The 24,712-nt window shown below is 30.7% G+C and overlaps 4 protein-coding genes across 4 annotated transcripts; 3 read left to right on the forward strand and 1 right to left on the reverse strand.

The window, feature by feature from the left end:
* The first annotated feature begins 12,124 nt into the window (after nucleotides 1-12,124).
* Nucleotides 12,125-12,799, forward strand: LOC129944100 (LIRP-like). Its single transcript, XM_056053288.1, has 2 exons — nucleotides 12,125-12,348; nucleotides 12,424-12,799. Exons 1-2 carry the CDS (start codon nucleotides 12,174-12,176, stop codon nucleotides 12,618-12,620), a joined length of 372 nt encoding a protein of 123 aa, XP_055909263.1. The 5' UTR covers nucleotides 12,125-12,173; the 3' UTR covers nucleotides 12,621-12,799.
* Nucleotides 12,800-13,621: 822 nt separating this feature from the next.
* LOC129945218 (uncharacterized) lies at nucleotides 13,622-23,496 on the forward strand. Its single transcript, XM_056054876.1, has 18 exons — nucleotides 13,622-13,707; nucleotides 13,788-13,988; nucleotides 14,083-14,325; nucleotides 14,529-14,792; nucleotides 14,861-15,217; nucleotides 15,277-15,407; nucleotides 15,810-16,062; nucleotides 16,131-16,365; nucleotides 19,363-19,597; nucleotides 19,674-19,849; nucleotides 20,557-20,681; nucleotides 20,762-20,962; nucleotides 21,059-21,301; nucleotides 21,690-21,953; nucleotides 22,015-22,371; nucleotides 22,430-22,560; nucleotides 22,863-23,115; nucleotides 23,197-23,496. The coding sequence occupies exons 1-18, from the start codon at nucleotides 13,664-13,666 to the stop codon at nucleotides 23,438-23,440; spliced, it is 3,957 nt and encodes a 1,318-aa protein (XP_055910851.1). The 5' UTR covers nucleotides 13,622-13,663; the 3' UTR covers nucleotides 23,441-23,496.
* Nucleotides 19,375-19,932, forward strand: LOC129948376 (probable insulin-like peptide 1). The gene is made up of 2 exons (XM_056059351.1): nucleotides 19,375-19,597; nucleotides 19,674-19,932. The coding sequence occupies exons 1-2, from the start codon at nucleotides 19,423-19,425 to the stop codon at nucleotides 19,868-19,870; spliced, it is 372 nt and encodes a 123-aa protein (XP_055915326.1). The 5' UTR covers nucleotides 19,375-19,422; the 3' UTR covers nucleotides 19,871-19,932.
* A 609-nt stretch (nucleotides 23,497-24,105) lies between the features above and the next one.
* Nucleotides 24,106-24,712, reverse strand: LOC129944174 (insulin-like). The gene is made up of 2 exons (XM_056053409.1): nucleotides 24,405-24,712; nucleotides 24,106-24,330 (listed from the first exon to the last, which is right to left on the reverse strand). The coding sequence occupies exons 1-2, from the start codon at nucleotides 24,577-24,579 to the stop codon at nucleotides 24,134-24,136; spliced, it is 372 nt and encodes a 123-aa protein (XP_055909384.1). The 5' UTR covers nucleotides 24,580-24,712; the 3' UTR covers nucleotides 24,106-24,133.

Below are 24,712 nucleotides of genomic sequence, written 5' to 3' on the forward strand. Positions count from 1 at the left end.
GTTCAAAATTTTTTTCTTAAATAATCTTCATCTACTAATATCTATCTAGTTTTTATCTAGATGGTGTTTTTAATGGTTGTATTGGTGAGAAATAGACATAAGATATTTTTAGATTCAAAAACTCATTCGGAACAGCTGAGTGAATTGAAGAGTGAGAGAGAAAAATCATCTACAGTGAGAGTATTGAAGAAGAAAGCTCATAGTGTTTTCCCGATGATGTCTGGAAGATTTTTTTAAAGAATGTTTTTGAAATTAGTTTTTAGTTAAAAATGAAAATGAGTTTTTTTTTTGTTATTTGCTATATCATAATTTTGAAGGAATTTTGTTTATTTTATACTTGAAAGTCCCTATAATAACACAATTGAATGTGTCCTACTAAAAACATACAAATTTATTAAAAAAAAGAAAGGTATAGAAACTCATATAGCTAATCATGAGGCTTTAGGAATTAGGATGTCTGCGATTTTGATGTTTATGGGGGTTTTTGAGTGAAAGCATGTTAATTAGATTTTGCTTTTCAAAATATCGAAATCGGAAGGAATGAGAATTTTCCAAAAATAGAGTAGCCAGTATGTATATACGAAAACACAAATATAAAAGATATTCATAGAAAATGCGTTGTTATTGTTATTATTGTTATAGCTTTTACTTTTCAAAAAAGTCCTCTGACACATCATTATCATTGGTCCGACAAACTCAAGAAACTTAATTTTTTCCAGGAGGGAAGAGGGTTATAATAAACTTTGAATTATGGTCTAAGAACAACACAAGTATGTGTCCTTCGTTGGGTCAATTATATAAAATATTTTGGTTTCAACCGTAAAATTTCATTGGACTCAACAGTTTACTCTGAATGTTGTATTGTTTATTTGTTAACCTTTAAAGTTTGATAGACGGATAGATTGATAGATTTTTCAAAGTATATTATTATTGAATCATATAAATCTTTATAAACATGAAAAAAGGGTCTCAAGTCAAAAAAGTCAAGTAGTTGCTCAGAAATTGTGTGACATTTTTGAATTTCTGTATTTTTGAAAATACTTGCATCGAATATTGCTTTTTTTAATTTATAAATCAATTATTTTATTAAATAAATAAAGTCTTAAAACTTTTTAGTTGAGTGCATTGAGATCATAATGAACATTGACATTCCAACTTGTTAACTAAGGCCTCGAAAAAGTAATCATATTGATTGTATACTCGGAGGAGTGGTTTGCGAAAGGAGTAAAATGTCAATTTTGACATTTCTACCATAAAAAACATATGATGATGAAAATTATCAAGGATCATCTGACGTTTCGTGACATGAAACGACAATACCGAGAGTGTCCAAAGAGTAGGTTTTGTTACAATACCAACAAATGTTTGTACAAGTTTCTTTTTGTTGTTGCAATAATATTGTTGTGCACTTTTTCACATTCGCCACGATATTGAAAAAAATACACAGAATATTATTTGATAAAATGAAATAAGGCACTCTTATATTAGCAAATATGATTTTGTTCAACTAATTTTATAATAATAAAGTAAACTTTTATTTTAGTTGAAATTTAAAAAAATTAAAAATTTTTTCCAATTTAAAACCCATGTCAGCATTAATAAAGAAACAAAAATAAAAAAGTAAATAATCAACTAATTTAATAATAATAAAGTAAACTTTTACTAAACAATTTTTCCAATTTAAAACCCATGTCAGCATTACCTAATAAAGAAACAAAAATAAAAAAGTAAATAATTAAATTTTTGATTTTAATTTATATTATATCCGGATATTCGTTCATCCGTCTTCAAACGTACGCTCGAGGATGGATGAACGAATATCCAAAACGTGTCACACAATAATAAAGATATTTAAAGTTAAGTAATTGTTTTTTAAAATAAAAGAATAAATATAAATTATAATAAAAAATTTAATTATTTTGTTTTTTATTTTTAACTTCCCATAGGAAGTTATTGTAATGGGTCCGATTTGTCTGTACGTTCGCGACGTTTTTTTCATCGCCCATAGCTGAAGAACAATATATAATTTGTGAATTTGGCTTTCAACTAATTTTATCTTATAAGTAATATTGTTTTCAACATTCTGAAAATTTTTGAGAAAGATGGAATTGATAGTTTTTTTTTTTTTACAAAAAATTACTCAAAGTTTATAAAAATTGATTTTTGACTCAAATATCTTTTCAAAACCTTCAGATATTGGTATAAACTACTTTTAAATTTTAAAAAATATTGTTGACAAAATTCAGTAAAATTTTGAGAAAAATCGAATTGACAGTTTTTGTTACAAAAAATAAAAACATAACAAAAAAACAAAACTAAAACTTGGTAAATATTTACTTTCGACTCAAACAGCTTTTCAAAAATTAAAAATTTTGTCTTCAAACTTTTTTTCACAGAAAATAATGCTTTCGATATTCAGTAATTTTTTATATAAATCCAACAGTCCGTTTTTCATAAAAAATGAAATCTGCAAGAAATTTTACGCATATTTCGTAAAAATTGAAGTTCGGTTCTTGATATCTCCCAAATTAATTTTATTCATCCAATTTTTAAAAATTTAAGAAATGCTACTAAAATTTCTTTTCGACTAAAACAAAACTCTATTATAAAAAATGAAGAATTCCTCCTAAAATTGGTAAAAATTTGTTTTCGACTAAAAATCTATTTAACAAAACTAGATTCTCAAACTAAACTATTTCTTAATATGAAAAATATTGTTGGTAATTTTAAAATTTTTAAGAATAATTCACGTGACTACTTTTTTAACCAACCCTACAAACTTTTAAGCAAGACAAATATTCGGGTAAAAGTTTTTAGTTAAATTCAGGTGACAGCTTTTTTTTACATCAAATTAAAGTCGTACCAAATTGTTTTTACATTTTTCGTATACATACTTCGACAGAAAAAAGTTTAAGCTTCAGTTTTTGGGTATATTTTGAAATTTTTTTTAAATGATTGATTAATTTTCCAAATTTTTAAGGGCAAACAATTTAAAGTTTTTTTTAGTGTGAGTCGAATATTGTTAATATTTGTTCAAGACACATCGGGACGGGCAAACAAAATTTTATTTTTTCAGAGGTTTATTATTTTTGGGCTTTTGACCAGGAACTGCAAGACATCGATTTTCGTTATAAGATTTGCCACAGTTTTCGACTTACATAATATGTCCTTAATCAGGACCTAAAATCTATTTATTGGTTTATTAGACTATTATCAAATCAATTGTCCTGTTCGGCAGATTATTGTTCGTTTTATAAACTTTCCCTAGGAAATTATTGTAATTGGTCTGACTTGTTGAAATAATAATTTTTACATTTCTCTAGGTTGACGGTAAAAAGTAAACAAAAGATTTTTAGATACACAGACGTGAAGGTGTGTTCGTACGTATTTTAGTAGAGATATTCATTTCAAATAAATTTTGCTATACATATTGCAATCTGACATGAAACCAAACTTCGAATATGTTACGAGCAAATCATTAATTTAAAACCTAAACAACATTACTAAAACTTTGTAAAAATTGATTTTCGACTTAAATTTATTTTAAAACATAAAAGATAATGATTTCACACTTCTTTGATCTCATAGAAAATATTTTTTTTTGACATTCAGAAATTTTTTTGTAAAAATCCAAAAGTAATTTTTTTTTTCATAAAAATGAAATCTACAAAAAAATAGTACTTAAAATTGGTAAAAATTGATGTTCGATTCTGGATATCTCTTGAATAAATTTTTGACTTCCAAATGATTTCGTTCTATACCAAAATCCAATCTGTATCTGTTTATATAAGAAATAAAAACTTTCAAAAAATGCTACTAAAATTGGTAAAAATAGGTTTTCGACATAATCTCTTTAACAAAAATAGATTTTGAAATCAAACTATTTTATGACATTCAAAATATTGTTGGCAATTTTGTATTTAATTTAAAAAAAAATTCAAATCACCACTTTTTTATAAAAAAAAACGAAAACATACAAAATCACGAAAAAATTGATAAGAAATGGTTTTCGATTCAAGTATAAGGAGAACAAAGAAAGATATTGACTTCAAATTATTCATCTCACACATTGTTTTGAATAATTTTTTTGAAGTTTAAAGTAAGACAAATCAACAGACGGTATGGGATGTTACCACGGTTGGTAGCACTCCAACCTGTTTTTTGGTATATTTTTTTGTACCAACTGTGTCTCCTTAGATGCATCTTTTTAATAAAATGTAATCATAATTTTACTAGTTAGCAAATGAATCAATTTTTTGGGTTGTAGTAAATTGACGCCTCAGATTTAATTTCGTAACTATACGGGTATGTCATATTCATGCATACCGATAAGCATGATTTGGTATCCTTACTTACTTACTTAAGGTGGCGCTACAGTCCTGTGTGAACTAGGGCCTCACCCAACAAACTTCTCCATCTAGCTCGGTCCCTAGCTAGATGTCTCCAGTTTCGCGCTCCAAGTTGGGTGAGGTCACCTTCCACTTGTGCGCGCCACCTGATCCGCGGTCTTCCTCTACTGCGCTGTCCTGTGGGTGCGGATTCGAAGACTTTCCGGGCCGGAGCATTGGTTTCCATGCGCTCTACGTGACCCAGCCATCTTAGTCGTTGGACTTTTACTCTTCTTGCTAAGTCTACGTCGCTGTACAGCCCGTACAGTTCGTCGTTCCATCTTCTCCTCCACTCCCCTTCGATACATACGGGACCGTAGATCACACGAAGAACTTTTCTCTCGAAGCGACCCAAGGTGCTTTCATCCGCTTTTGTCATGGTCCATGCTTCTGCACCGTATAGCAGGACGGGGATGATAAGGGTCTTATATAACAACACTTTAGTCCCTCGAGAGAGGACATTACTACTCAATTGCTTTCTTAGTCCAAAGAAACAGCGGTTAGCAAGAGTTATTCTGCGTTTGATCTCAGCGCTGGTGTTGTTTTCAGCGTTTACAGCGGAGCCTAGGTAGACGAAGTCCTTGACTACCTCAAAGGTACGTCTGTCGATTGTGACGTTTTGACCAAAACGTCGGTGTTGTATGTCCTTTCTAGACGACAGCATGTACTTTGTTTTGCCCTCATTAACCGTTAAACCCATTTTTGCCGCCTCTGCCTCAATACTCACAAAAGCCCCATTGACATCACGCTGAGTTCTTCCGATTATGTCAATGTCATCAGCATATGCCAGTAATTGGACAGACTTTTGAAAGATAGTGCCTCTAGTGTTGACGTGTGAGCTCTGCACTATTCTTTCAAGCACGATGTTAAAAAAATCGCATGACAGCGCATCACCTTGTCTAAAACCTTTTTTGACATCAAAAGGTTCTGTTAAGTTGTTTCCAACCTTTATGGAGCATCGTGAATTCTCCATGGTCATCCTGCACAAACGGACGAGTTTGGCAGGGATGCCAAAACTAGACATGGCTCTATACAGCTCGTCCCTGTAGATGCTGTCATATGCGGCCTTGAAATCGATGAAAAGATGGTGGGTGTCGATTTGGTGCTCTTGAGTTTTTTCCAGGATCTGCCGTAATGTGAATATTTGATCAACTGTGGACTTTCCTGGTCTAAAACCACACTGGATAAGGACCTATCAGGTTGTTGACGATGGGCTTTAGACGTTCACATATTATGGCAGAGAAGATTTTATAGGCGATGTTAAGTAGACTTATTCCTCTATAGTTGGTGCAGTTTAGAGGGTCTCCTTTTTTCAGGATCGGGCAAACAATACTGAGGTTCCATTCATCGGGCATGTTTTCTTCCGACCATATCTTACAGATAAGTTGGTGCATGCTCCTAATCAACTTATCTCCAGCTGCTTTAAAGAGCTCGGCATTCAAGCCATCTGCTCCAGCGGCATCCACAAACATTAAAAAAATGTAGTATTCAATGCTTAATCATTTCAATATTTTTTTTGATAAATCAAGGAATTCAAATATCAACTTAAATCCCCCCTAACTTGTCTTGTTTGATTGTTGTTTTGATATATTTTTTTAAAAATGTATTTCCTATTTTCTAGTATTCATAAAATTATGAAAAATATGAAAAAGTATCTAACTAAAAATATAAAATTCTCCTGATTTTTCTGTATTTGATTTTTGTGTGTATATTTTTTCAAATATTCCACTTTGCAGCACTTTTTCAAATGATGATGAGTAAAATCTGCAATATTCTAAAACTCGTCAGAAAAACTTTTTCGGCGATAAATTACGCCCAAGAGTGTTGTGATTGTAAATGGTCATGGTGTTAATGTGTGTGCGTGTGTGTGTGTCTATGTATATTTGTTTACCTGTTGTTGTTTTTTGGGTAGGTGAAACCTATACACACTCGCTCATAAGTAGTGAAGACAAACCAGTGCTATTTTTAGTTGAGTTTTGAGAATTCGAATTTGAATTTGGATTTTGTTAATAATTTTCCACACTTTACCTGAGGATTCATTTTGTGTGTTGGACGTTGTTGGTGGCTATATTTTTTTCGAAAATTTGCTTTTAGAATGTGTAATGTTTCATAGGATAAAAATATTTTTTTATTTTTATTTTTTTTTATATAGATTAATTGAAGAAAATATATCTTGCAGATTTAAAATAACGTACATCAGTGTTATACATATGTGATGAATATGACTAAAAATAACATTCAACAGCTCAGGCGAAAAATGTTACACAGTTCAGAGTACGAGTATAGCTGAGATTTTGAGAAATTGCAACATTTTTAATTGAACCATTAGACAGTAAAAATTGCACGGAATTAAATTATGAAATGAGGAGAAAAAAAACAGCAAGGAAAGAATTAGATTTGATTGATGTGGGCAAGCATTATATATATATTTTGGTCGTTTGAGAGCGTTGATGCTGATGATTTGGATACATGCACATAATTTCGGAAATAGTTCAATAACAATTCCATTCTAAAACTGCAAGATACTGTACTATAGGGTAAGCTTTTCTAAAAAGTCATAATTTTCTTAAGGTTTCTTAAATATAAAAGTAAAATACGTTCATACATACATACTTTATTTTTTAATTTTTGTATACACTGATTTTTTGTATAATTCAAAAGTTTTGTTATACGTCGTGAATCCGTCTTAAAAAGAATGTTTGTAGCATCTTAGCATGAGAGTTGGTATGGCTGTCTGAAAGTTCATGTTCGTTTAACTTATCACAGAATTAAAGATTACATACAAATAAGAAATATTTAAAGATCTGTACGAATCAACTTATGGCACTAGTAAACACAACTTAATAATGTATAGACTATTTAAATTTGTTTAAAGAAAACAATTATCATTAAAACCAGAAGACTACAATTAAAGCGAATGGATAAAGAAGTTTTTAAGTGGCATTTACAACATTTTGAGATATAAGGACTTAAAGTTTTGTCGAGATTAGGACGTTAAACAAATTTTGTGTTATTTTTAGAAGGATTTTATTGTTTTTTTAAAATAATTGTCAATTGACAATTTTTTAATTTTATTAAAAATGAAAAACATCATTTTATGAAAAAAAATTAAGTGTCTAAAATCAGTGTTCTCCAATTTATAATTGCTACTTCTTGGGATACAGGTGGGTGACGAACAAATTTTTCCCGAATGTACGATATTAAAAACGTTTGATAAAAAAGAATTACCACGCTCTCCCAAAAGATGGATGGTTAGGCTCTTTGGGTTGAGGTAAAAATGAGAAAAATAGAATCGACTTCTTTGAGTTCTCTGTCATAATTACTTTTAATCCAAAAGAAATCACTTTTCTTATGCAAAAATGTCATAAGATGGAAAATGGACACAATTCAATCTTATGTTATCAGTAGCATAACTAAGCACACAAAATTCTTTTTGGAACTTGGCTAACTCTTTTAAACTAACGTTCTTATTTTTATAGGAATATATATTTTAAATTGACTTGTACGACTTGTTTAATATGAAAAGTAATGAAGAGGTAGTTTCTTTTACTAATAAGAATTTAAAACACACCTGTTAAATAATTGTATCACCTTAAATTTAAATGTCATTTAATGTATGAAAAATCCTTAATTTATTCAATATTTTTTTCATTTTATTAAAATCTTAAAGCTTTCTTAAGGCTAGACAAAAATTCTTAAAAACTAGTGCAATTTTCAAAAATACAAACAAATATCTTACTGGCCCTATGCGGGTGCTCTAAATTAATGCATTATCTTATGACTATTGCTTATCGGCCTAAGAAAATTTTTAATGCTAAATAACAAAAACTCAATCTAAAACCAAAAAATAAAAAAAACTTGCTTTCTTTATCATTATTTTGTATTTTAAAACCAAAACCAATAATACTCCTTAAAAATACTTAAAACCTAGAACAGCCACAGTAAGCTTTTTTTTGTGATTTTTTTGGTGCCACCCTGACTGTCCCTAACCGAATCCTTAAACCTATGTAAGTCGGCCAAGACTAAACTCCCTAGACAACTTTAAATGACATTCTTAATTTGAAGCCACCAAAACTGGTTCTCCTGCTTTACTCTATCTCTTCGGTCCCTATCGAAAAGAGTCCTACGGAACTGAAGGCACTCACTTACGTCCAGTGCGAGGACATCTCGACTGTAAAGAAGTCCCCTATCTACAATTTTACAGCTGACGTGGAGGATTAGCGGAACCGCCTCCCTATCCTGTATTAGCCCTTGATTGTCTTAATAGTGAAAAGCTTCATGCGAAATGTTACCACTTAAACGTGCACTTTCGCAGTACTCACTGTTGGGGTAGTAAGCCCCAAAAATTAAGCTGTTAATCGATGACATCGCTCTCTCAATGTGACCCCTTCCAAGCTTCTATTCTGTTCATGTTGGCTTTGTTGTATAGAACCTGGTTGGAATAGTAATGTTTGTACTCCGACTATGGTGTTCTGTGTAGTCCAAGGCAAAACGTCGCAAACATTGCCTCTCAAACACCCGAATCTTTTCCATTTGACATGGGGCAACGTTGAACAATACCAAATCACTTTCACCCTGCTGTCAAGACGGCTGCTAAAAAACAACAGTTTTGTCAGGGCAAAGTCTACCATAGCTCTGACCAGAGCAGCACTAATATGTCAAGTAAACACGTACTGATCCAACCAGATGCCAAGGTACTTTAATACACTTATATTCGCCAGTGGCTGTCAATTTGGTCCAACGATCACTAGATTTTTTCAGTTATTTCTCCTATCCCTTGAGGCGGAGTCCTGAACAGAATAGTTTCGGATTTCTGAATGTTGATTTTCAATTTCCAGTTTTCGCAACATTGCTGAATCTTGTCGAAGTCACTCTGCAAAAGTGTAATATAAATCTCTTTAAAACTTTTTTTTCAAGTTTGAACTCAATTTGCCCTGTGTGGTGAGGACAGATAGATAGACGGACGAAATCGCGGGACCAACTTTTTTTTTGACTTCTCTATCATCGTAATGTAATGTTTGAATAAAAGCTGTACGATTTTTTAAGAATGCAATACAAATAGGTCAACTTAACACTTTTATAAACTATTTTTTCTAGACACTTAACTCCACTTAGATGTACGTGGAACTCCATAGCGTCAGAAAGGAGAAAGCCTCTTCAATTGTTTTAATTTTTAAGTATTTTCATTCTGAATTATTGGAAATTAAAATTGCGTGAAAAAAGTTTTTGATGTTCAAACTTAAATTGTATAATTTTAACACATTTTAATACACTCACAAATTGTGTATATTACTTGTTCCCGATACATACAAATATCTCTATATGTATGCATTTATTTTTTGTCCGGGATGGACCTGGTCTTTTATTTGGTGATTAATCTTTGTCTCTCTCTCTAAAATACCTAATTTTTACTCGTTAAAAAATACTCAATGCTTCCAACATATGTAAAGTTCTGTTTTTTTTTTTAAATATATTTTCACACCTGTACATTTTACATATTTTTATCCAAAGTATCTATTACTTAGGTCAGTTCTGAAAAAAAACAACTTCAAGTTTTCTTATACCTATATTCTCTTAAATCATTGAGTATATCCTCAAGTGTTGCTACCTTTTGTATTTAACTCTCAGGAAGCCACATCGAAGTCCGCATTTTACAACTAGGTCATCATATCATAGACTCGCACACAATATAGAGCATTATGGTTCTTTTCAATTATCTTCCAAAGAAAACTGATGAGCTCTGCCATTGTAGATGGCGCAGTCGTCGCCAATCAGACTTCCTATCACCGATCACCCCTACACTTCTATGCAATTGTATGTGTGAGATTTCCTCACAATATAGAAATACATACATAAATAAAAATAAAAAAAATAAACAAGCTAAAGTTTAATAAAAATCGTTCCGCTGCTACTGATGGTTTGAAAAAGTCTAAAAATATTCAATTCTGGCATAATATAGCAGAACGAGCGACGAACGTAACACACAGTCGCACCGATGTGGAAAATTAAATGTGAATTTCCTCACGAACTAATTTCTGATGCTGTAGCGGTGGCCTACCTCATCTGTGCCTGCATATGATTATGATTATCGTTCTCCATATCGCCATGAAAGTTGCAGTTGTTGTTAAAACGCTCGTAAAAAGTTGATATTTTCTACCCCCAGGAATGGATACTTTATGAGTTTATACAGAATACAGATACTTTTTGACGTTTGGAGAATATTCTGTGGAAAAAGATGAAAAGGCAGCGCTGGCTGGTGCCGCGGCAAAACACCGACACCACAACGACGACGACGACCCGACGAGAGTACGAGTATATTAGATTGTGTTGAAGAGGTACTTGAGTATTGAAAAGGAATTATGAGAATTTTGTTTATTGCATCTCAGGGTACTCAATAATATTTTTGATATGCAAAGTGGAATGCAATTGAAATAACCTGATAACATATCGGCTGTATTTTCTTCGAATGTTTTGTATTCCGCTTAATTATATGATCCCACTTTTTAAGCAAATGAAAATTTTGGGGTATAAAAATACAATTTATTTCTGGTAGGCATGATTTTTTAGGCATGTGCATTATTTTTTAACAAATTTCAGGAAATAAGGCCTAATAATGTGAAAACAGTACTAAGTATTATTAAGCTTTAACAACGAGGTACAAATCGTTCCAAAACTTTAGTCTTATCAAAATCTTTGGGTCCATGTTTTAGCAAATACTTTAGCGTCTTGGAATGTATTAAATGAAGGTCTTTCAAAATGCTTCGTGACAGTAACATCATTGACTCATCTACTCAACTTTCTACTGTTATTTTTGGAGCTATACGCTAGTAAAATAGCCAGTTGCATTCCTCTCTAAAACAGTTTAACCGTAAAACTTACGCTTCTAAGAATGCACATCAGTTTACTCTTGACCCTTACTTCCCCCGAAGCGCAAAGTTCCTTAGTCGTACAATAGGAATGTGGAATTACTTACCTTTATTTTTCCCTTCCATTTTACGAATAAAAGGTGCTCATTTTGTGGATATCAGTGCCGTTAACAACAAGTAAAACAATTCAGTATTCAGTAGGTGCATGAGCTTGAAAAGTCCTTTCGTCCTTTCAACATACAAATATATAACAAATTTTGTTAATCAATTAAATTCCCAATGGAATTTAAAAAAAAAAACTTTAAAGTACTATCAAAAAGAATGCTATCGAATACTTAGTACTTAAACCCAATTACTTAATACTACTGATATTTACCTTATTTGTCAAAGTATAAGCAAGCATACTTTAGAGGCACAGAACTAAATTGCAAAAGATCGAAAATAATAATGATTACTTTACGCTTTCCATTCAAAATTCATACAAAAAATTAATTCGATTTAAAAATTTAGGGTATTTTTATTTCATAGTCTAGACAAAACAACAGACGCTTAAGCGTAGGCTCTTGGCCAATATTTATGTAATGATGTTTAAATCAGCCTCCAGACATGGAAACCAAGGACAAAACGCCAAACATGTGCATAATTTAGGTATCGACAGGGATAAAATTAGATTTGCATAATTAATAGAAGCCCACATAACATTTCAGCAGTAATATTCTTACTTTTAAATATTTACGAAGTAAATCTTCTTATTTTAATAAGTTTGTAGAGTAGGAAATAACTCACATCCTGATCATGATTTCAACCCATTTGTTCATTGTATAAAAGGCTTCACAAAACACAAATTTACTATCAGTTCAAAGTCAACTGTTGAGGAACAAACTATAGACACAACTTTGTCATATTCCTTAAAACAATAATGGCATCTTCAAACACATATTCTGGAATACGAGCAATGCTCGTGATAATTGTGTGCCTTGTAGTTGTAAATCTTTCACTCGGAGAACAAAGATTTTGTGGTAATAAACTACGAAATGTCATCGAACTGATGTGTCCAAATGGTGTCAATGGGTATAAGGAAAAAAGAAGCTTACGTAAGTATCTACCTTTTTGTTTTAATTATATAAAAAAACATCTTAAAAATTAATTTAAAAACATACATTTTTCAGTTCCAATGGATGAGGAACTAAGCACTGAAACCACTGAAGAAGATTTCAATTTTGGCTTGAGTCTGGATATGTTACCATTGATGGATAACAGTGACAGTGGGATTGCCAAAATTCGACGTAGGAGACACGGAATTGCACATGAATGCTGTGACAAGCCTTGCAGTATAAAAGAAATTGTTTCCTATTGTCGAAATTAAGTTTTTATTCAAAATTTATGAATGGTGCAACTTTGGATACCTGACTTTGTTAAGATTACCACATATTCTAGGAAACACATTTTGAGATAGGATAAATACAATAAGTCATAGTAATAACTAAACAATGTTAATAATTATTTCTTTTGTTTTACTATGTAAAGAACATTTTTAAAATAAATCGACACAAAAAGAAAAATGTATTGTCTTTAACTTTTGTCATAAGAAAATGCTTCAAATTATCATTTTTGATTTTGTGAATCTAAGGCTAAAATAGGAAGAACAGATCAAGCAAAAGTCAGGACTTGTAGAAAAGAAAGACTTTAAAATAGACCAGAAAAAAGTTTTTAGCACAATTGTAGAGATTCTATTACTGAAAATAAAACACCCTAATTAACTTAACTAATTTGAAATTGGTTTTAACGTTCTCCAATATCTCAAGAACGAGTAGAGATATCGACTTCAAATGAATCATCATCATTATGAGTAAAAACTTACAAGTAAAATATTGTTCAGAAATATCTCCATAATTGACCTTGAAACGGCGAGATAGGTCAACATTGTAATTTTTCTGTACTGAAAGCAATCCTTAAAGTTATTCAGTTTGTAGTGACATGTAAATATTTAACATTTATTATGTATCTTACTTCCCTTGAGAAGCTATTAAACTTGTACTTAAGAGACGAACTTTAGTTCACAAGCCTTTAACTTATATAACATTATTCAAAAGTTCCGCACACAGCCTGTAACCTTGAAGTTTTCTTATATACATATATATGGGTCATTGCTAATGTTCAACAGTATTATACGTAAGCTACAAGGTTTGGTATCGCAGTAGAAGTATATAACAATTCATTGGAGAATTTCGTAAGTTTTCATTAAAATAACCACTACATGACCAAGGACTCATTTTTATCCGGTTGCTATAAGTAACCATTCCTTTCTTGGGAAGTTTCATGACTTGTTAAGTGGGAGTCAAAATATTATTCGCATTCATTTCAAAATCGTCGAAGTCGGAACATCAACATTCATTATCATTACAAACGATGGTGAAAAAATTTTGCTTTAAACTTAATAAAAGTAAACATTGGTAAAGAGTTTGAAATAAATTCAATTTCATATAATTGAAATTTAAATAAAATATTCTTTTATTGTTATCTATTAATAAAGCAACAATTATTCTACCAAATCAAAATACAAAGATGAAGACAGTGATGCCGGTTGGCAAACAGATCAAGTGAAGAGTGACGTTAAAGACGGCACAACATTACAAGCTGCTGCCAAATGGACGTTTTTGGAATATTTCAAAGAAAGTTCAATTCATGGATTCAAATATATTGGTAATCGTCACAAGCACTCAATTCCTGACAGGTAAAATCAAAGAATGTGAGGGCCTGGTGTTTAGTACCACCATTTTGAATTCAGCCTTTATGGCATTTTAGTCAATACGTATTTTTATTTTCAGAATCATCTGGATATTAGCTCTCGTTATATCAGTTATAACATGTTATTTTTGTATCAGAGATATATGGGATCAACGTACTAATAATCCAGCAATTGTATCATTTAATGCAAAGCAAACGCCCGTTTGGAAAATTCCATTTCCAACAGTTACAATATGCCCAGAAACTAAAACTGATATTGAAATTTTTAATTTTACAAAAACCACTTGGAAGATTGAGGAACATAAAAACTTAACGGAAAAAGAGTAAGAATGAATTTATAATCCTAAAGATAAATAACAATCGATGAAAATATTATCGAAAACTATATTCTTGAAAAGTATAATATAGTAGGTCTATGTGTTACCTGCATTATTTTGAATCTTAAAACACTTAGAAAAATAGATTTTTTCTAAGTGTAGAATATTGCTCATCATTTTTTTTTCTCTCATGCTTATCTTTCTTAAAGGCAATTTTATTGGGCGGCAATATCTCAAATTTGTCAACTAAATTATCTTAACGTCAGTTTACCTAGTGATGAAGATTTTGCCAATGCCACTGATTTAATTGAAGCAATGGCACAAATGGAATCAGTATCTAATGACACATTTATAGATTTCTGCGATTGGAGAAATGAAGAAATCTGCATTAATAAATTTCAAAAGGTTATAACTGAAGATGGAATCTGCTATAGTTTTAATTCACTGAAATCAAATTACTATCGCGATGAATTGTAAGTATGTCCATATGTTTTTAATATATATGTGTGACTTTTTAATTACCAATAAAAAAATATCAAAGAAAAGACGCGCAGATCCAGAATGAAGACTTTTACGATGTCACCAATGATCCCACTATTGAATGGAATGTGGAAAAAGGCTTTAATGAGACCAAAAATGAAACTTCTTTTCCTAGACGGTCTCTGGGATCTGGTGATGGAGAAGGTGTTGATTTAATAGTACTTTCGTTCAAGCAAGATACGGATTTGTTGTGTCGGAATTATGTTACGGGATTTAAAGTAATTTTGAGTACTCCAGGAGAAGAGCCCCAAGTTTTTAAAAATTTTGTGAATGTTCCATTTGCAAAATCAGTTGTGGTTTCCATTAAACCAAAAATTTTGGATGCTTATGACGGACTTCAAGCTTATGCCCCACATAAGTAGGTGATTTAAGTTTTCATAGGTTGATGAAAAACATATGATTTTATATTGTTTTTAGACGGCAATGCTACTATCAAAACGAACGACCATTGAGATATTTTAAGTTCTATAACCGACCCAATTGTGAACTTGAATGCATAGCAAATATAACTCTAGAACGGTGCGGATGCGTTAAGTTTTCAATGCCAAGTAAGACATTTTGTAATTTAAGGTGTAAGATACAAATTTGAAAATCTAACACTTTGGTTCAATATGAAATAGAATTGAATAAAAAACTATCTGGCATTTAGCGTTCGATAAAGAATTTATAAGAAATAATTAAAACAAAAAAAAAATTAAAAACGAAATAAAAAACAAGTTTTTTTTTCCTTCACAAAATCTATAATTTTAATATTATAAGTGTTGCCCTAGTTTTCAGTTTTGTTTTTTCTTCAAGTCTTTTCAAGTCTTGTTTTTAGAAAATTGCACCTCTCACCTTAAAAAGGAAAAATAAGTCCACAGTAAATAATGGTTGTTTTAAAGAAGAAAATATATATTATGTACATACATATATAAATATTTTCATTTTTATTTTAAACTTTCTTCGAATAGGAAACTCATCTCATCGAGTATGCGGAACAAAAAAAATATCGTGTATGTCACAAGCAAAAAGATATGTAGACAAAATTAATTTTGATAGATCAAACCATGGTCAGGAATCACTTGATTCTAGAACTTTATGCGACTGTCTGCCATTGTGTACGAGCGTTCAATATAAGCCAGAAATTTCTAGTCAAATTGATTTGGACTATGTTGCAGTAATGCGTGCTTATAAAATGTCTAAGGTCTTAACTGAATACCCTGGGTAAGGAAAACAACTGTAAAAAAAACAGTAATTAAATGTCAGATATCTTTTTTCAATTCTCTTTTTAGATTGGAATGTACACAAATTAAGATACATTTTAAAGATGATCGCTTCAATGGCTTAAAACGAGCGGAATTTTGTAGCATATATGATTTTATCGCCAATTGCGGTGGATTGTTGGGCCTTTTTATGGGAATTTCAATTTTAAGTCTGGTGGAAGTTGTGTATTTTTGTACACTCAAATTATGGACCAATTTGAAAATAAGGAAGCTTAGAAACCGTCAACGTAGAAAATGTAAAGAAGCACCATAAAATGTATTTTTAAAGTAAAACAAATAACGAAATAAACTTCATGCAACTTAGAAGACAAATTAAGTTTTTGTATTCATGCAAAGTTTAAACGTTTCGGGAATATTGTCCAACAACATTTTTTAACTTGAAGTTTTGTACAATTCACAGCCGATTTTGACTATCATGTATACATATATATATAAATATATATTAATAGACCTCTATCCAACGAAATCTTTTGGACTGTGAAAGTTAACCAAAAAATATAGACATGGATTGGAAAGTGTGGCAAATCTTATGAACAAAATCGAAGGCAGCGGCCTTTTGCTAAGCTAGGAGGTCAAAATCCCAAAAAAATTAACGTTGGGAAAATTTGTATTAACTGAAAAGTTAACATCTCACCGTAATTACTAATCCGTTGATTAAAAACTGTGGCCATAACTTTGACAATTTGAAAAATACCCGTTTTTTGGCATTCTATAAATATTATAGTAGAAAATTCGGCAGTAGCCAGTTTTTTGTATTTAAAAATTGGTATAACTGAAAGAAGACAAATAGAAGAAGGTTTTGTGAAAATCAAAAAAAATCAAAAAAAAAAACTAACTGAAACTTATAAATTTTACAATTTTCAAGGAGAAATGGTAAGAAAACATCTGGAAATTGAGGTTCTATAAAATAAAATACACACTTCAAGAATGGGGTTTGTTCGTAGACTACTACATTTACATGTGGTGTTGAAGCGAGCTTGAAGCTCGTCTTAATTCTTTATATAACTCAATGGAGTTGGAATAAGCTTGATTCGATTTTGATCGGGGATCGGAGTCGATTCAAACTTTTAAAAAAACCTGTGTGGAAGAGTTGGTTTTACAGATAATGTATTATGGTCTGTTTATTTGCACGTTTGTGTACAAAAAACATAGCTTTGTTTTAATTAAATTAAACAAAATAGATATGAAGTAGGTAGCATATTCTTATATGGTGCCAAACTATTCAGTTTTTCATTGTTTCAAACGAATCAAATTATCTCACTTGCACTTCATAAGAAACATCGAAACACCACTTGCATTTAAGGAAGGGCTGTCAAACTTATTCATTTTTAAATCTTCATGTGCACAAACACCAACAAGATTTTTTTAATTTAAACTGTGATAAACTTTTGGTGGAAACATAACAAAGCCTAATTATCTTTTCTTTTGTTTTCTTTTGCAAAATAAGCCCAATTAGTCCATTTTCATTAACAAAACTAAATAATATTAACAGATTGTTTTTTTCGCCAATGGAAAACACATTGTTCCAAATGCACAACTATTCAACAAACACAGCCATCGAGGTACGAATGTAATATCAATCGTACCAACATTTGAGAACGAAATCACATAAGATCCAGTCGAGACTCGTATAAATGTAAAAATCCCATCCGTAGTAAGATTCTACTTAAACTTCTATAGAAAGAATTCATACTGCAGATATTGTTTTTGTTATCGTACTTTACTATTGATAAATTTTAAAACAAAACACGGGTAATATAACAAGTATACTTAAAATGTTGGCTTTTCATATAGGAAAATCACAAGCAACATTTATTTTTTTGGTGAACTAGCAGTTGCTGAAAATGAAAATTAAGATTCATTTGTTTGCAAAATTTTTTTGAGATATGCGAAAGAATACGTTCATTTTATATTTTTTATCAGAAAACTGCAAAAAAAAACAATAATAAATTATAGCGAATAAATGGGTCCAATCAGATTGATAGATAGCAAACTGGAAATTTGTTTAACCTTTTTTTGGTGTTCTAAACATGTCTTGTCCGCATCGAAAGTAATGGACTGCCAAAAGTCCAAAAACAAACTTGCAGCTATGTCATAAGACACTGTTTACAAATAGTATTTATTTATATTTTAAAATTTAAAACTTCTTCAAAAATTTGAATTTCATTAAATTAATCAAAAAAACTTGATTTAAAAGTTTTTTCTTCGGAAATCGTTAGATCGGTTTTGTTTTTCTAGATTCATTTTTTAAATATTAAAATTTTCAATTTTGGTTTGGTAATATTTTAAGTAAGCAGTTTTTGCTCAATAATATACGACTTGCATTTGACTTTGTAAAAAAAAAAATGATGACTCAATTCTGAGATAAAGAATTTTGAAAAAAAATTAGTATTTTAAACAAAAAAATACAATTATTCTAAGAAGTATTTTTTACTTTAGAAAATGATGCATAAGGGCTATTTTTCAAAACGTAAGAAAGCAAAAAATTGGGATCCTGATTTGTATCTCTGTCAATTTCAGAAACCTAAAAACAAGTTTCATTTAAACGCACATTGGTTTTTTTTTGGGCCGATAGGACCGTGACAATAAACTGCAAGACATCAATCTTTGTCATAACATTCGTCCCATCTTCCAACTCATATTCTTATTCTTCGATTAACTTTCAAAACCCAAAATTCGTTGTGGGCTCTTGGTCAGGAAAAATAACTTAAAACTCAAAATCTCTTTAAATCGAGTTTTGCCCTAAAACTAGTTTTGAAGCTAATCAAAAATAAGTAATATTTTCTTAAGTGCGTTAAAAGTCATACCATTATATTTTGCTCATGTCATAATTATACGATCCTTATTTAATATCTGAAGATGTGCCAGACGAAAGACCCAGACAAAAAGACGCACTCTTTCTCCAAGAAATAAGACTTGGTTACTCATTTTCCACACAAATATCATATCAAGGACAGTTTTTATCATACAAGTTTATATCAGATATATAAGGTTCTATGTATTCTTCCAAACCTGTGCATAATTAAGGTATCGACAGCGATAAAATTAGATTTGCATAATTAATAGAAGCCCACATAACTTTTCAGCAGTCATATTCTTACTTTATAATAATGAACGAAGAAAATCTTCTTATTTTGATAAGTTTGTAGAGTAGGACTTGAAATAACTCACATCCTGATCATGATTTCAACCCATTTGTTCATTATATAAAAGGCTTCACAAAATCCAAATTTACTATCAGTTCAAAGTCAACTGTTCGATAACAAACTATAGACAAAACTTTGTCATATTCCTTAAAACAATGGCATCTTCAAACATCTATTCTGGAATCCGAGCAATGCTCATGATAGTTGTGTGTCTTGTAGTTGTAAACCTTTCACTCGGAGAACAAAGGTTATGTGGTAATAAACTACGGAATGTCATCGAACTGATGTGTCCAAATGGAGTCAATGGATATAAGGAAAAGAGAAACTCACGTAGGTGCCTAACTTTTTTTTGTATTCTTTATACAAAAACATCTAAAAAATTGATTCAAAAACATAAATTTTTTAGTTTCAATGGATGAGGAATTAAGCACCGAAAACACTGAAGAAGACTTTAATTTCGGTTTGAGTCTGGATATGTTACCATTGATGGATAACAGTGACAGTGGGATTGCCAAAATTCGACGTAGGAGACACGGAATTGCACACGAATGCTGCGATAAGCCTTGCAGTATAAAAGAAATCGTTTCTTATTGTCGAAACTAAACTTTTTTCAACAATCGTGCATGATGCAACTTTGAATACCTGACTTTGTTTAAATACTTAGGATAAATACAATTAGGCTAAATGATGATTAAACAATGTTAATAATTATTTCTTTTGTTGTACTTGTAAAGCAAATGTTTAATTTATAAATCAAACTGAAAAACAAAATAATATTTTCTTAATTGTTGTTAAAAAAAATGCTTCGAATTGCTATATAAAATCGGTTTGCTTTTAAAGTTTACAAATCTTATGCATAAATATCTTCAACAAATAAAGTAAAGATAAGGGCTTGAGATATGCAGAAAAGAAGCAATTGAAAGTAGAAAGCATGTAAATAGTGGACATTAATTGTATGTTTTAGGTCTCTTGAGAAGTTATTAAACTTATACTTAAGAGACGAACTATTGCTCAAAAGTTCCTTCTTGCACTATTTAATGTTTTTCGCAAGTAAAAGCCAGAGCAAATATCGATTTCATTATGATGCTGATGCCATACCTTTCACATTTAAGCTATAATTTTCGACTTTCAACTTTTTCTATATACATTATCTATGGGTCATGTTCTACGTAAACTTCAGGGTTTGGTATCACAACAGAAGTATATAACAATTCATTAGAGAATTTCGTAATTTTTCATTCAAATAGCCACCAAATAATCAAGGACTCATTTTTTTCCGGTTTCTTTAGGGCAGTTTCATGGGAGTCAAAATATTATTCGCATTCATTTGGAAATCGTGGAAGTCGGAACATCAACATTCATTACTTACGATGGTGAAAAAATGTTGCTTCAAGCTTAATAAAAGTAAACATTGGTAAAGGGTTTCAAATAAATTTAAGTGCATGTAATTTAAATTTTATTAAAATATTGTTCTATTGTTATCCATTAATAAAGTCTTAACCATTCTGCCAAATCAAAATACAAAGATGAAGATAGTGATGCCGGTTGGCAAGCAGATCAAGTGAAAAGTGGCTTTAACGAAGGAGCAACATTACAAGCTGTTGCCAAATGGACATTTTTGGAGTATTTCAAAGAAAGTTCAATTCATGGATTCAAATATATTGGCAATCGTCACAAGCACTCAATTCCTGACAGGTAAATATCATAGAGATTCTGAATTCAGTCAGTATGGTAATTATTAGTCTTTTTTTTACATAAATCGGACGCTTTTATTTTTATTTTTATTTTCAGGATAATCTGGATATTGGCTCTCGTATTATCAATTATTACATGTTATTTTTGTATCAGAGATATATGGAATCAACGTACTGATAATCCAGCAATTGTATCATTTAATGCAAAGCAAACACCCGTTTGGAAAATTCCATTTCCAACAGTTACAATTTGTTCAGAAACTAAAACTAACACTGAAATATTCAATTTTACAAAAACCACTTGGAAGATTGATGAACACAAAAACCTAACTGAAAAAGAGTAAGAATAAATTTGAAACCTTAAAGATTAATATCAATCTTTTTCTACTTCCTATTTTTCTAACTCCTATAACATTTTCAAACTTTTAAACACTCAAAGGTCAAGTTTTTTTGAAGTGGGTTAGAATTTTAACACAACAGAGATTCTCGTTCAATGGCACTTACAATAGAGATCGATTGATTTTTCGATGAAAAACGTCTTAAACTATTGATTTTTATTTAAAAAACCCGTTTAACAGCATTTTTAAAAGTGCATTTAAAGATATATGAGCTGAAATAACCATTGTGTTAATTTTAATTCAAATTTGTTACTCAGAGGTTTTTATTAAAAGATGAACGGTCAAAAATTGAATTTTAAGATTTTTATTTTATACTTATCTTTCTTAAAGGCAATTTTATTGGGCGGCAACATCACAAATTTGTCGACAACAAGATTTTAGCTTAACTTTACCCAAAGATGAAGATTATGCCAATGCGACAGATTTGATCGAAGCTATGACACAAATGACATCAAAGTATAATGGCACATTTATAGATAACTGCGAATGGAGAAATGGTGAATATTGCTTTGATCAATTTCAAAGGGTTATTACTGAAGACGGAATCTGCTATAGTTTTAATTCACTGAAATCAAATTACTATCGCGATGAATTGTAAGTGTGTTTCCATTTATTTTACTTATTTATCGTTTAAAATTATATACAAATAAAAAAGGAAAAACGCCGAGTTCCAGGATGAAGACTTTTATAATATCACCAATGATCCCACTATTGAATGGAATGTGGAGAAAGGCTATAATAAGACCAACAATAAAAATTCATTTCCTAGACGTTCTCTAGGATCTGGTGAAGGTGAAGGTATTGATTTAATATTAAATTCTTTCAAACATGATACGGATTTTTTGTGTCGGAATTATGTTACGGGATTTAAATTAATTTTGAGTACTCCAGGAGAAGAGCCCCAAGTTTTTAAAAATTTTTTGAATGTTCCATTTGCAAAATCAGTTGTGGTTTCCATTAAACCAAAAATTTTAGATGCCTATGACGGACTACAAGCTTATGCGCCACATAAGTAAGTAATTTAATTTTCATAGTTTGATGGAAAACAAATGATTTGATATCGTTTTCAGGCGTCAATGTTACTATCAAAACGAACGGCCATTGAGATATTTTAGGTTCTATAACCAGCCCAATTGTGAACATGAATGCATGGCAAATATAACTCTTGAACGGTGCGGTTGCGTTAAGTTTTCAATGCCAAGTAAGAAATTGTGTATTTTTGTATCTGCAAGATGCATTTTAAAGTTGGTATTTTTATAAGGTTCAAAAACAATAAAGTGCTTTTGGTAGATTTCAATTTTTCTATTACATATAATTTATAAAAATTCAATACTTAATTTCACAATTTAAAGTAAAAAATATACATTAACATCAAATAACTAGTTTGACTTATAAAAATTGTTTTAGAACATAAGCCCCACATAAGAAACAAACAATAATTGTTTTAAAAAAGTGAATGTGTGTTATGTATACAATTATTTTCCTTTAAACATTTTCAAATAGGAAACTCAACTCATCGAGTATGTGGTACAAAAAAAATATCGTGTATGTTGCGAGCAAAAAGCTACGTGGACGAAATTAATTTTGAGAGATCAAACAATCATCAAGAATCTTCTGATCCTCAAACTGTATGCGACTGTCTGCCATTGTGTACTAGCATTCAATATAAGCCAGAAATGTCTAGTCAAATTGAGTTTGATTATGTTGGAGTGATACGTGCTTATAAAATGTCTGAGTTCCTTATTGAAAATCCTGGGTAAGAAAAAACAAACTTTAACAAAATAATAACAACAAAAATGTCAGATAACTTTATTCGTGTTCTTTGTTCTCCTTTCAGATATGAACTAACGCAAATTAAGATACATTTTAAAGATGACCGTTTCAATGGTTTAAAACGATCGGAATTATGTAGCATATATGATTTTATCGCCAATTGTGGTGGATTGCTGGGTCTTTTTATGGGAATCTCAATTTTAAGTTTAGTTGAAGTAGTATATTTTTTTACTCTTAAATTATGGACCAATTTGAAAATAAGGAAGCTTAAAAATCTTCAACCTAGAAAATTTAAAGAAGAACCATGAAATATTTTGTACGCATTTTAATTAATTCTTTAATAAAAAATAAATTACGAAACAAATTTTCACAAAGTTCATGCAACTTAACAGACACTTTTTGTTTTGTATTCATTTAAACTTTAAACGCTGATGTGTTTTAATTTAAAAATGAATGGTTCAAGTATATTGTTAAACAACCTTTTCAACATGAAGTGTTGTACCACTGCAAAGCCAATGTTGACTAATCATAAGATATATTTCGTTAGTATTTTCAAGCAACATGAAAGTTGCTAAGAACAATGAGTGTTTGCGTGCGATAAATTAATTTTTGAGCAAAACTTAGAAAGTGTTTTGCTCACTTTCAAATGTAGATCCGTCTTGATCAGAATTTGCAACGCAAGACTATCTACAGAAAATTTATAAGCACATGATTATAACTCCACTTGGAAACAAAATTAACTTGAGCTCTAATACAGGTAATTGTAACCGTAAATACATTTCTTATAAAAAGGGAAACTCCAATATTTTTTCATGCCTATCAATTTATTTTAAAAAATTGCTTTACAAGAACAAAAAAAATTATTACTAAACTATTTGTTTTCAATCATCATTTATCCTAAATGTATTTATCCTATCTCAAAATGTATTTTCTAGAATATGTGATAATCTTAACAAAGTCAGGTATCCAAAGTTGCATCATTCACGATTGTTGAAAAAAGTTTAGTTTCGACAATAAGAAACAATTTCTTTTATACTGCAAGGCTTGTCACAGCATTCATGTGCAATTCCGTGTCTCCTACGTCGAATTTTGGCAATCATACTGTTACTGTTATCCATCAATGGTAACATATCCAGACTCAAGCCGAAATTAAAGTCTTCTTCAGTGGTTTCCGTGCTTAGTTCCTCATCCATTGGAACTGAAAAATGTATGTTTTTGAATCAATTTTTTAGATTTTTTGTATATAATTGAAACAAAAAGGTAGATACTTACGTAAGCTTCTCTTTTCCTTATATCCATTGACTCCATTGGGACACATAAGTTCGATGACATTTCGTAGTTTATTACCACAAAACCTTTGTTCTCCGGTTGAAAGATTTACAACTACAAGGCACACAATTATCATGAGAATTGCTCGGATTCCAGAATAGATGTTTGAAGATGCCATTGTTTTAAGGAATATGACAAAGTTGTGACTATAGTTTGATCGTCAACAGTTGACTTTGAACTGATAGTAAATTTGGGTTTTGTGAAGCCTTTTATACAATGAACAAATGGGTTGAAATGATCAGGATGTGAGT

Source organism: Eupeodes corollae, chromosome 2 (assembly GCF_945859685.1).
Source record: "Eupeodes corollae chromosome 2, idEupCoro1.1, whole genome shotgun sequence".
Classification (NCBI taxonomy): domain Eukaryota; kingdom Metazoa; phylum Arthropoda; class Insecta; order Diptera; family Syrphidae; genus Eupeodes; species Eupeodes corollae.

Coding starts and splice junctions, on each gene's coding strand:
- LOC129944100 (XM_056053288.1), top strand. CDS start 12,174: ATGGCATCTTCAAACACATATTCTGGAATACGAGCAATGCTCGTGATA. Junction 12,349..12,423: donor TAAGGAAAAAAGAAGCTTAC/GTAAGTATCTAC, acceptor TACATTTTTCAG/TTCCAATGGATGAGGAACTA.
- LOC129945218 (XM_056054876.1), top strand. CDS start 13,664: ATGGTGAAAAAATTTTGCTTTAAACTTAATAAAAGTAAACATTG. Junction 19,598..19,673: donor TAAGGAAAAGAGAAACTCAC/GTAGGTGCCTAA, acceptor TAAATTTTTTAG/TTTCAATGGATGAGGAATTA. Junction 22,561..22,862: donor CGTTAAGTTTTCAATGCCAA/GTAAGAAATTGT, acceptor ATTTTCAAATAG/GAAACTCAACTCATCGAGTA.
- LOC129948376 (XM_056059351.1), top strand. CDS start 19,423: ATGGCATCTTCAAACATCTATTCTGGAATCCGAGCAATGCTCATGATA. Junction 19,598..19,673: donor TAAGGAAAAGAGAAACTCAC/GTAGGTGCCTAA, acceptor TAAATTTTTTAG/TTTCAATGGATGAGGAATTA.
- LOC129944174 (XM_056053409.1), bottom strand. CDS start 24,579: ATGGCATCTTCAAACATCTATTCTGGAATCCGAGCAATTCTCATGATA. Junction 24,331..24,404: donor TAAGGAAAAGAGAAGCTTAC/GTAAGTATCTAC, acceptor TACATTTTTCAG/TTCCAATGGATGAGGAACTA.